General features: G+C 36.0%; 1 protein-coding gene across 2 annotated transcripts; it reads right to left on the bottom strand.

Moving 5' to 3' along the window:
- Positions 1–1898: 1898 nt before the first annotated feature.
- LOC121982539 (protein WVD2-like 3) lies at positions 1899–7492 on the bottom strand. 2 transcript variants are annotated; one of them, XM_042535687.1, is made up of 6 exons: positions 7183–7492; positions 6491–6913; positions 6315–6402; positions 6167–6238; positions 3670–3780; positions 1899–2426 (listed from the first exon to the last, which is right to left on the bottom strand). In XM_042535687.1, the coding sequence occupies exons 2-6, from the start codon at positions 6907–6909 to the stop codon at positions 2127–2129; spliced, it is 990 nt and encodes a 329-aa protein (XP_042391621.1). In that variant the 5' UTR covers positions 6910–6913; positions 7183–7492; the 3' UTR covers positions 1899–2126. The 2 variants fall into 2 exon arrangements, with proteins under 2 accessions (XP_042391621.1, XP_042391620.1); XM_042535686.1 differs by having other exon boundaries at positions 6315–6405; positions 7183–7491.
- Between the last annotated feature and the right edge of the window lie 5166 nt (positions 7493–12658).

Raw genomic sequence — 12658 nt, 5'->3', positions numbered from 1 at the left:
GAACAGATGCAGGTCAGGGAACCGACCCAGCGTGTAGGTCGGGACGTTCATACCATGGATAACAGCGGATAGATGCAGGTCAGGGAGCCGACCCAGCGTGCAGGTCGGGACGTTCATACCATGGATAACAGTGGACAGATGCAGGTCAGGGAACCGACCCAGCGTGCAGGTCAGGACGTTCATACCATGGATAACAATATGCGGGTCGGGAATTAGACTCAGGTGCAGGTCGGAGCGTACATGCCCTGGATAGCAATAAGCAGACGTGGGTCGGGAATTAGATCCAACGTGCAGGTCGAAATATACATGCCTTGGATAGCAATAAACAGAGGAGGGTCAGGAATCAGCAGGTCGTCGGGATGTACATGCTTCGAATGACGCAGACAAAGGTGGGTCAGGAGGCCAGACACTACATGACAAATAGGCCTGCAAGGAATCTTAACCACCTGTCAGAGAACAATCATCACATGTCAGGGAATATTCTAACGGTGGGGCTCATGCTCCTCTTGGTTCCTCCGCCAGCCTATGAGAGAAAGTCACGTGTCGACCACCACCAGACAGAGCCTGACATCCGACATTCCCTGACATTCGCCAGGTTCCAGAAGCTTCCGTTGCAGTATAAAAAGGGATGCTTTGTCCCTTACGCAGGTACACTCACTCGTCATTTCTTACCAGTCCTTCACTTTTCGTGCTTTTTCTGTGATTTCTGGGGAAAAAGTACCTGACTTGAGCGTCGGAGGGCCTGACCCGGGGACTTTTTCCCTGGTTTCTGGTCTCTAACGATCGTGGGACTCGTTTGAGTGTGTGCAGATTGATAGCGTCATCATCCTGATCATTTCTCTCCATAGAACCGCCCGTGTGAACCTGTCCAAGGGGTACCTCGCTGATTCAGCCTCTCAACGACTCTCCGTCAACTTTGAGCACAACAAGGACCGCCTTCATCCGACTCAGCTTCCGGACGGGATCAGTGTTGGTTTCAAATCAACATTGGTGTTAGTCTTGAAAGACCATCATCAACACTAGTTTAAAATCAGCACCAGTCAGTACCATGTTGGTTCTGGTCTTTCAAAACCAACATCAACGCTGGTGCTAGTCTTTCAAGATCAACACCAATGTGGTGATGGTCTTGAAAAACCAGCACCAGCTGGTGCTGATCTTGAAAAACTAGCACCAGCTAGTGCTAGTTTCAAACCAGCACTGGTGCTGGTCTTGAAAGACCAATACCAACGTGATGCTGGAATTGAAAGACCAGTATCATGAAAGACCGACACCAACTGGTGCTAGAATTGAAAGCCAAGCACCAACGTGGTGCTGGCTGGTGATGATTTCAAACCAGTATTGGTACTAGTCTTTAATGATCAGCAACGACATAATGCTGGTCTTTAACGTTGGTGCTAGTCTTTAATGACCAGTATCGATATAATGTTGGTATTTAACGTTGGTGCTAATCTTTAAAGACTAGCACTAATGCTGGTTTGAAATCAACACTAGTGAACACCACGTTAGAAAGACCAACTTCCAATGTGGTGTTGGCTGATGATGATTTCAAACATATAGGAGAGAGACTTACATGCAGAAAGGAGAAAACCGTTATGCATAATCCATGTCTGCTATCACCCGCCGTTATACAAGATAAGTTATACAGGGTATATATATATATATATATATATAGATAAAAAGATTGATCAGTCGCCGTTTATGCGCTAGTGCAAACATTAGTTCTCGATATACATAAAATGCACATTAGCAAAAAAAAAAAAATAATGAAGATCCTATTACTTTGCCTTTGATCCACAAATTAAGTGAAAAGTCAAATTTATTGATTTATTAACGTTCATCAGCAAGTAATTCTGCATAATAACTGGTGAAGCTAACAATACATGTAATATCAGGCAGGGCAGCATTCAAATGATAAGATTGTGATGTAGAAATATCAAGAGTAGTTTTCTGCATACTTTATGAGTTGCACCAAGAAGGATTGCTGGTAAAGTGATATGTTATACAGATCTGTTGATATACATACAGCATTATACATCTCAGGTCCACTTAACTTGCATTCTATGTTACCAGATCTTCATCATTGTTCCGAGATTAAGGAGCAATTAGATACTTTTGAACAGAGAACTTCAAGGCTGCACAGTGATGATACCATCTGCTGAACTTTCATCGGTGATGCTGGTGGCAGTGGTATACTCATCTTCATTAGGATGGGTTTCAGAATTCTCTATTGCGGATTCAGGAACTTCATTGCCTTCGATTGCATTTATGTCCTCAGGATTAATCTGAGATTTGCATGGAGCATCCTCATGACTGCCCAAACTCTGATGCCGTGGCCCACCATTTATTCCACTGGAGTTATCTCTACTTGCGTCACTGCAGCTCTTCCTCCGACCAAGTTTAGGAGATTTAGCTCGTGTTGGAGGAGCCTTTTAGTTCGAAGAAAATTGGTCAATTTAAGAGAAGATTCACAAGTATTTCACCTAAGCTGTGTAGTGAAATTGAGGCAGAAAACTTCAATAGCACGAGGCATAACCCAAATCAACGTGATGGAAGGACCAATCACATTCTCTTTAATGCATAGGTAGATCAGTTGTGGAAAAGTGAAATCTACATGAAATGCATGCCTCCAAATATGATTGATGGTAAATCATGAAGATTTGTGATATTAGTAATTAACCTTGCTAGCATACATGTATCCTTTGTTTTCTTTGTGAAAAATCTCATAAGACTAGTCAGTCACAGGGTGCTCTTGCACGGCTGGAGAAATATAGTTCTTTGTGAGGCCAAAAACGAATTGATACACTGAAAGTTTCCATCTGCAGGGAAGTGTTTGAACTTAATAGACTTTGAGAATCATTGATATTCCATTTGTGGGAAACTCAATTCAGACCAATTTAAACCTGGTTAGGCAAGAAGCTATTTTCAATGAAAGTTAATTTTGAGGTTTCTGGAAACTCTAATGTAGTATTTTTTATGAACTAGTAAATAGGGCTGTGAATATTAAAATATCTCTTTAGATTTGCATTCTAGTTGTACGATTATTTCCAACTTAGAGTGTCTCAAAAAGAATGCCATGTAGCCGGCGTGAGAGACATGCTACACGAATGGCCATGAACATCCACTTGGGATGTGACAAGGTAAATATATGAGCATTGCAGGTGGCAAACCAAGCCCGCATAGAGCTAGAAAATTGAGTACTACATTTTGATGAAATCAAATGCAGGGGCAGATCAAAGATATGGGAAATATGAATGACTATTGCTGCATATTGCCAATCATCAAATTGTGTTAGTCTCAACTATTTAGATGGCCTAGATAGGCAGTATAAATTGAATCCTGAACAAAATTATTATATAAATAAAGTTATTTTTTATTATATTAATTATAGTTTTTATGTTGCATATTGGCTATTTAATCCAAAAAATGTTAGGCAAGATACACCTACCTAGCCAGCAAGTTTTACCAATGAGCTTGAACCTCATACGGAGGACAATTAGGCAAAATGAACAAAAATACACAATCAAATTGACTGATAACAACCCCAACAAATAATCCTGCAGAGATTGCATTAGTTTATCCAGAATTTCTAACAAATAAAATAAACCAAGTGTATCAAGTGAAAGCATTTTTATTTTTCTACTATCTAAACGCGTGAATTTTAGCTAGTACCTTCTTCAGTTCGACCTTAGGAGGAGGGCCTTCATGGTAGAAGCTAGGCATTGGTGTCGCTTTGAAATTCAAGCGCTTTCTTATCTCCTTCAGAGTTGCCTCTTCCTCTTCCTAAAAAAATAGAAAGTGAGACAAAGAACAAACTCCAAAGGATGTTCAATGCAAGTATATTAAACAATGAATTGTTGGGATAAATATATTATAAGCAGAATTTATTGGGATCCTCTAGAATGCTACAAGCAGTACATACAATTTCAAACCAGAAAGGAACAAGAATCAAGAATCTTCATAATGATAAAAAAAAAATCTCAGTTATCATCTCAATTTGCATATTGGCAACATATATCTACCAGAAAATTTTGGAATGCAGATAAAATATAAATGACTACATAATATGCAGATAAGAAAACTATGCTCCCTAAGGCCAATTTCATATTTCCAAACCTTTTCAACAAATAGAGGACCACCAACCAGTTTCAAGTTAATGTTATGTTAGCACATGCACGTTTAGACATGAAAGTATCATCAAGAATAGCAAACTGCATCGACAATTATGCAAACTATATTGCTAGTAACATCCTTATTGTTTGTGGCACCTCGTGCCAATTATATGCAACAAATACAGGGATTTCAAAGTGAAAAATTCCACATGCTGACCAATATGCAACATGGAATTGGAAGATCAATGAGACATTGCAACAGGTGCTTATTCCGATTTTTGACAATAGTGATTTCATATGGAATATATAAAAGTTGTAATGTCAAACTTCTCAAACCTAACTTCACTTCTAAGTAGTGATTCCAAGCTAGTAACATCCTTTTTGATTAACTTAGAAACTCATTAGACTGATACAACACAAATTTATGGGATGATAGCAGATTGAATGGTTGAATTCCAACATATTGCATGACATATCAGTTAGGGATTCCAATTTGACAACTCTGATGAGAACCAACACGAATCCAACCCTAAACCATGCATCATGACAAATATGGGAAGGAGAAGATGTAAAATTTTAAGTTCTGCCATCTCTGTTTTGCCCCACATGATATCAAGTGTACATATACTTCTCCACCCATCCATCATGCCTCATAAGGTGGGGATGAGAAAGAAGACTATCATGAATTCATAACCGCCCCATCTTAACCCTATCTCTGTCCATTATACCAAATCCTAACCATTCAATATTATTGGGTAAATAATTGAAAGAATAAAAACGTGGCATATAAAACACTAAATCAGCAACAAATCAAATGCTCAAAAAATTGATTGATGGCCAGCCCAACAAAAACACCAGGTAACAGCTAGTTAATAACTACAACTTTGATCTAAACCATCAAAATGCTTATAGATAAAGGAAGATATCTAAAATTCTGTATCCTCAAACTTCTGCTACTATAAATTCCAATCTTGAATGGACAAGCACTTGATTCTCATCTCTCTTATGCCAAAATTATGACTTTTCCTTTTCCAACTTTCAGACAATTTATCTATTCAAGTTTCAACCATCCTGTTTATACCAGCATGATCTGTTTTAAGCATGCAAATGATTTTTTAGCTAGAAATTACTAGCACATAATAGCATCCTGGTTTAAGATTTTGAAGCAGTACATTTGGTCTCCAGTCAATATTTTTCTTTTTTTATAATAAAAAATGCAATTACACTAACGTTTGATAAACCAAAGTAACCTGACCAAAAACTTATCAGTTCGAGTCAGTTTGATGTGGGTTAAACTGAATAAATATAATTTTGTTTATTTAGTTAATTATCTTATTTTTTAAAATTGAACAAGAATAAAAAGTTACATTAGTCCTGATTCTTTGGGGGCAACTAGATGGGTCTTATCCTCTGGTATACTCTAATTTTATTACCTCAGCCTCACTATATCCCCCTCATCACTACTTTAATCAATATATCTAGAATTAGTGTTTGTCTTTGAATATATTACTGTCACCAAGATCTACTTTTGCTTATTATCTATTGGAGTTGCATTTAATTGAACCAAAGTAATAGTATAAACGTATTACTAGTATATTGATTTTTGTTAATAAAAGGGCAACCCGGTGCAGGAAGCTCCCGCCATGCGGGGAAGGATCCATTGTATGCAGCCTTACCCTACTTTTTGCAAGAGGTTGTTTCCAAGATTCAAACCCGTGACCTTTTGATCACAAAGCAACAACTTTACAGTTGTGCCAAGGCTCCCCTTCTATATTGATTTCTTTTAATAAAACTAATATAAAAAAATACTAATCTACAAATTTATTGTATATATTTTTCAGACTGAATAAAACCAAACTAATCTATGAAGAATTCAAATGGCAAGCAATTAATTTACTTTGGCAGGTGCAAGACAACTTTTAAGATCTGAAATCCTATTTACTAGATGTTTTCATACGACTTTTCATAGCTTACCAAAATGCCCCAAAATTGAATAAAAGATAAGTCCAATTGCGCCATTACCATCAGAGACTAAAACAGAAGAAAAAAACACACACCTTGGCCCTAGCTTCATGTTCGAGTTTCTCTGCTTCAAGAGCCTGTTGTTTCTCTTCTAACTTTGAGTAGAACTATTATGGAAGAAAAATAAATGTTAAAACCCATTTTTAAATGAATGTAATCTCCAACAATACAAAAGAAAAATACCTCTTTTCGTTTTTCTGCACGTTCAATACATCTGAAGGTAGGGGCAATTGCAACTGTTTTAACTTTCGAATTTTTGACAGATGCCGTGCTACTATAAGCAGTTCAGGAAATGTAAACAAGTGTTTTTCCTAAAGAAGGCAAAGGAAGTTCAAGAAACAAAAGTTGGCAAAGGATACAATGAATCAACGGAGCAAGAATCGTCTTCATCTGGGTGCATGATATTATCAGCATTTAAATCTTTCTCTCCACTGATTGCCGTTTCAGGAACAAAAACACGATGTTCACCAGAAGCACGTTTTTCAGTTGCAAGTGAGAACGGTTGGGGAATAGTGCAGTTAGATATCACAGTCACATTAGCAGAATGTGATGATGCTGACTTTTTATTCAGTGATTTCTGGTCGACATGTTTCTTTCCTGTGCTGTTCTGATCCAAATCCAAATTTCCAATTCCAGGTGTGTTATTCACATGATAATTTGCATCCAGATTGTTATCTGATTCAACATCTAAAGTCTCGTGAGGATTAGCATGACTGGTTTTGCCCATAAAGGAATCCGTTTCTTCAACCACTGAACTCTCTTCAAATTCCTTGCCCATTGGACTGCGAAAGGTGAGCAATACATAGAGCACTCGTGCAAATGAGAAGATACACAAACAGGAATTAGATGATTTTAGAACATACTAATACAAAAAACAAAGTAAACATAAAATACAATGTCAACTGACACCCATCAAGCGCAAAAGATCTCAAATGCCAAACACAGATCCGACACCATAATGGCATAATCTAATCCTCCCGTTATTCAATAGCATCAGATCAGCAGTTAAGATTGGGTGAAGCAGAATGAGAAATCGACAGAAAGCACTTACAAATCACTCTGCAAGCACCGATTCCAGGGATCGAGGAGGTTTCCCCTTGGTTCCGCCTCTCTCGTTCGACACTCGCGGGAGCGGCAATGAGACGCCCTTTTATCGTAATCTCCGGGGTTAACGCCGTCAGCTAACGGAGCGGTGACGAGATCCTTTTCGCTAGCTGTCGCCTCCGAGCTCGGGTCGGAAGTCCAAACGCTTGGATCGCTTTAGTTTATCGGTACCAGAGAATGGTCACTGTCCTCTACCTGCCGGTGACGGTATCACCGCGACGAAACCGCGAGGTCGCAAGACGCGAACCGAATCGGTTTCGGCTATTTTGACGCGCCATCTACCGTTTGTTTCGCAACGGCCACGGCCTCGTCGACAGCGAGTCTTCCAATTTTAAGGATTTAAACTTTTTTTTTTTAGTTATCGACAAATTTTAAAGTATTTTTTTTTCTATTTTAAGTTATCGACAAATTTTATTTATACAACAAGTCTTCTAATTTTAAGGATTTAAACTAATTTAATTTCTTTTTTAAATTATCCACAAATTTTATTTAGAGGTAGCCAGCTGGCTGGTTATTCATTAATTATGAACATTTTCACAGGTTGATGGAGTTAATCTTGCATTTTATCAGGCAACATATCGCATTTCAGCCGATAAAGTTTATTGTAAAATTCAAATAATTAATTATTAAATAATAAAATAATATTGAAAATGCATGCTGAAGTTGTTTATAGTATTGATTGTTTTATGGAAATTAAATTAACATTATATTACTGAAATTTATTATTAGACTTAGCTTGCATGGGATATTCATTATGTGGCAAAAGACGATTCGCTCGTCCAAATGGTTAAGACATGGAGGAGGTTATGCTCGATCACGTCGAGTTTCGACCCCAAGACCTTATGTGGTAACTCTCCATATTTTAACCATCGTACCGCCCGAAGAAACACATGAGATATTCATTATGAATATATTATATGAACATGATATCCATGCATAAATTTATGATAGACGAAAGACTCCAGTAATTTTATAGCAGACTAAGCTATAATTTGGATACTTTGAGGTATAATTTGTTTGATAATTATATATCGAATATTTGAGGTATAAATCAAGTTGACGTTTAATTTGTTAGATAATTAAACATCCCATCTATAATTTGTTCGATAATTTAAGGTATAAATTCGAAAACCCTTAAATTTGGATACAAGAGCTTTAACAATTTGGATGTGGATACAAACCCCTAAATATTTTGTTGAGATTTTTGCTAGCTTATGAAGTTGTATGGAGTTTCAATCATTTTTCAATCACAATAGACATTTAGACATTAATAGTGATCGTGAGATGTTATTTAACAAGAGCAATTAATATGCTATAATATTTGGCAAAACTGAATGATTTATTTTCAAATACTTACTTTGTCTATAAAATTTTATTAATCATACTAGTAATAGTTGAATTGGCAAATAGAAATTTCTCAAAATTTAACTTAATCAAAATTAGCTTCGATCAACAATGTCACAAGATATACTAAACAGGTTAGCAATGTTATTAATTAAGAAAGAAATAATCTGACAATTAGATTATGCAGATTTAATAAATACATTTGTACCTTAAAAAAGGTAAATCTGTTACCTTAACGACCCCCTAGTGCCGAATATATGTGTACCTTAAAGCAACTAGACAAGTAGCATTTATGTAATTATTTCAAATATTTTTTAAATTTTTTATTGATCCAGTATATTTTTTTGGTTTATTGATGTATTTAATGTATTTGTTATTTACAAATTCAACTTTATAGTTATTTACCATAACAAAAGAGTCCACTTTTTATTATTTACTTCAGGCCCTATTAAACACAAGTACTGATAGATCGAGTGGAATGGTTAGAAGAGGATGAATAGCTCTGCAATAATAGTTAAATCTTTCTTCACTAATTACCCATAAGGATAAGCATAAAATAGAAGGTAGAGACTCGAATGATTTATGTTGAAAACTAGATCATGATCTTGGTAGAGACCTGGAAAATTAGACAATAAGTCAAGTGATTCTATAAATAGTAAGTTGAGACTAAAACTAGATCATGGTGGCATAAAGGCGTATGTGCTCGTCCCAATGCCCCTGCTAATCCGTCCCAGGGCCAACACGGAGGAGGTAAATCACGGGCGGCTACTAGCCTTTGGAATAGTGATTAGCACATAAGGGAGGTATTTACCTCGGCTTCATGATCTTAGTAAAACAGGATCTAATTCATAAATTAATTTTTGCATCTATGCTGACTTTATTTTGCATGTAATTTGGTTATTTGGACTAATATGTTTTTGTAGAAGTTTAAAACAAAATTGAGTTTGGATGAACAGTACTCGACAGTAACGAATCCAGACAAATATTTAGAGGGGTGCTCAAAGAAGAAACTAAAAAAATGGAGTTACTTGTATAGACACGAGTTTGTTTTTGTTTGATCTGGTTTTTTTGTTAGTTCAATTGCTTCTCCACTTTTACCCTATTATTCTGTTTCGGTAATGCTGACTGGCTATCTGTTTTGACAACGTTGACTGTGGTTGCACAATTCTATTGTATTTGCCACTAGCAAGAATGGAATTTAATAATACAGCAATAGGTCATTTCTTCTTTAATTTGTGTTTAAAATTTGTGCTACCATTAATTGAAATCTGATAAAGTTGTTTGACATAGTTACTCATGTTTTACGGACCTTTTCAAGGAAACATGCCTATCAATTTTATCCTCCCTTTTATTATGCCAAATACTTCTTTTTTATTTTTAAATTCATTAGTCTTTTTCATTCGGCCTCTCTCTTTCGCAAGAGGTATTAGCTCATTCTTTTTCATTTTTGGTTCTGGGGTGATCTCTCTGCGCCGTTGTTCCAAGATCGTCTTTTTCCACGCCAAGATCGTCTTTTTTTTTGCCAAAATAGTCTTTTCTTGATTTTCTTAATCTGTATGCTAATTTAATTTTTTTGTCAAAAGCAAGGGGGTGTTTCCGCACCCCCTCGCGCCCCTTGCATCCGCCGTTGGTACTCGAGGCGCTTCAACTGATGGGAGGCAAAGGTGCCCTAGATGGATGGAGGCGCCTCCGCATAAATAAACTTCACGGATAAAGTTTCATCAGTTGAAGGCGTCTTGGGCTAGTTGGAGGCGCCTCAAACGACAATGAAGGCGCCCTCAAACAATTAGAGATTTAGATATGCCTCTAGAAGGATAAAGTCTATAACCTTCGGATTGGATCAGCTCGAATATAGGTGTCTTGGATCATTAGAGGCACCTCCAATACAGTATAAAAGAAGTCCACAGCCAGCTCTTCCAACACAACTTCTACATAAGCATTCTGCTCTTTCTACCGCACCGTCTCTTTGATACTGTACTGTTAGGACTCTACTATGCCCAACTGCAACATACACACACACCAAGATTCGATCCTCAGCTACATTTTTGTGTCAGTAAAATCATTGTTTTATAATTAAGTTAATTTTCAATTATTCTTGCATAAGATAGTATAACATGTTACAATTTCTTTATTTGTAATCGAGATTCGAGTTTTAGTAGATTACTTAGTCAATATAGTCCAAGAGATCGTGGGATTTGGAGTATGAGTCGTCGAAAGCTCCGAATCAAGCAAAACCAACTTGAATACTCTCGTTGTTTTTCTTGTAATCATTTTTCATTATTTCGTCTGCATACTCGTGTTTTTGAAAAGGTTTTAAAAATCGAAAAAGGAAAAGTTATAAAAACGATATTCACCACCCCCTCTTTCTCTCTTGTTCTTTTTGATTTTTCAATTACTTGATTACAACTTAGATGATTGTTAATTTAAAACAATTAGAAGTATTATCAATCACCTTCTTCGATAAGGGTCGAAGGCAGAGTAGTTCCTTACAAGATTTGAAACCACTAGTAATTAAAATAATGATTACTGAATTGAAAATAAATGTGTTATATCCCATAACTGGCTCTAGGACATTATTTATAGTCCACTGGTCGAAAAATGATCGTTGCTAATGTGGCACATCTGAGGTGCCTCAGGTGGGCTCAACTAGACTTAACAGCTTATCTCTACAGCAACGGTCCCAACTCTTCGGAGGCGCCTTGAATAATCGAATGCGCCTCAAGCCCCGCAGCTGTCATCTGCGACAACGGCTCCTCTCTGCATGCGAAGCACCTAAGATCCATCTAAGGCGCCTCAGCTCCATCATCCGAGGCGTCTGGAATCAACTGAGACGCCTCAAGTCTTCAAATCATCAAGGCATCTTCGATCAATTAGAGACACATGGTTTAATGGTCAACTTCTGAGTTGAGTATTCGCTTCTTCGCACTCTTGGGTGATGGTCCAGCTGTTCGGAGTTGAGCTCATCTAAATCTAATTTTGACTTTCTTCCTTGAGCAGACTTTCTTGTCTCTCGGATGCACCTTACGTGTCCTTCTTACTCTACTGAAATACTTAGTATTTCGTCGCTCAGATACATCGAACCTGTCGACTCACTTCTCATATTAGCATTTTCACTCACTGTCTCTTTCGCTCAACTCCTTATCTTTTTTTAAATTTCTATATACTTAAATATAAGACATTAAATCCGTGACACCTAACTTAATCTAATTAACTTTCACATCAAAACTATAGCTCGCTTCACATCAAAACTATAATATTTAATTTATTAATTTGCAGAAACCAAATTCACATGACGGGTATGCGCGAGGAGGACGCGCAGATGGCCTAATTGTTTTATAAAACATAATAACTTTTCTAATCTAAATTTATTTTAAGTTTCGTCTTAATAATTTATTAGATATCATATTGCATAAAAATAAAATAGATTAATAATTATGTAATAAATTCACCTCTAATTTATATACATGTAAAATAATTGTTGTTCTAAAAAATCCATTTTTAAAGCCGTGTTTTTTTTTATAGTGGCCGGTTAAATTTTATTTGATATAAATTTATCAACTAAATTTTTTATCGATAATTTTATCAAATTTTATTATAAAATTTTAAAAATTTAAATATGGCATCACATTAAAATTTTACTGATAAGATTTATGCCAAATGAATTTTTGATGACATTTAAAATTTTATAGCAATCAATTTAATATAATTATAGTTAAATTTTGGCCAAAAAATTAGATTTTATTTATTAAATTTATAGACCAACTGTGTTCTATTAATTTTACCGTCAAAATGAATTTTAGATGATATTTTTATATTTTGTCCCGGTCAAGATTAATTTTGATGTGTAAAAAAATTAAAAATATAGGCAAATTTTATTTTGACAAATAAATAATAATTATTACTCGCCAAAATTTGATTGGTATTTTTCAATATTTTACTTGTCAAAATCAATTTCACGAGCCATAAAATAAAAATATCAATCAAAATTTATTTTAACCAATAAATAATTTATAATTATTGACCAAAATATAGTCGAATGGTATTTTTTAATATTTTAAACATAAAAAATCCCTTTTACA

Source organism: Zingiber officinale, chromosome 5A (assembly GCF_018446385.1).
Source record: "Zingiber officinale cultivar Zhangliang chromosome 5A, Zo_v1.1, whole genome shotgun sequence".
Lineage (NCBI taxonomy): Eukaryota > Viridiplantae > Streptophyta > Magnoliopsida > Zingiberales > Zingiberaceae > Zingiber > Zingiber officinale.
Note: the sequence above shows the minus strand (reverse complement) of the source record. Positions and strands in the feature narration are given on the sequence as shown.

Bases quoted from the DNA above. Each gene is read 5' to 3' on its own strand.
- LOC121982539 (XM_042535686.1), bottom strand. From the start codon at position 6,909: ATGGGCAAGGAATTTGAAGAGAGTTCAGTGGTTGAAGAAACGGATTCC. The intron at 6,239-6,314 runs GTATTTTTCTTT...CTTCCATAATAG, and splicing joins GTGCAGAAAAACGAAAAGAG to TTCTACTCAAAGTTAGAAGA. The intron at 2,427-3,669 runs GTACTAGCTAAA...TCGAACTAAAAG, and splicing joins CTAAGGTCGAACTGAAGAAG to GCTCCTCCAACACGAGCTAA.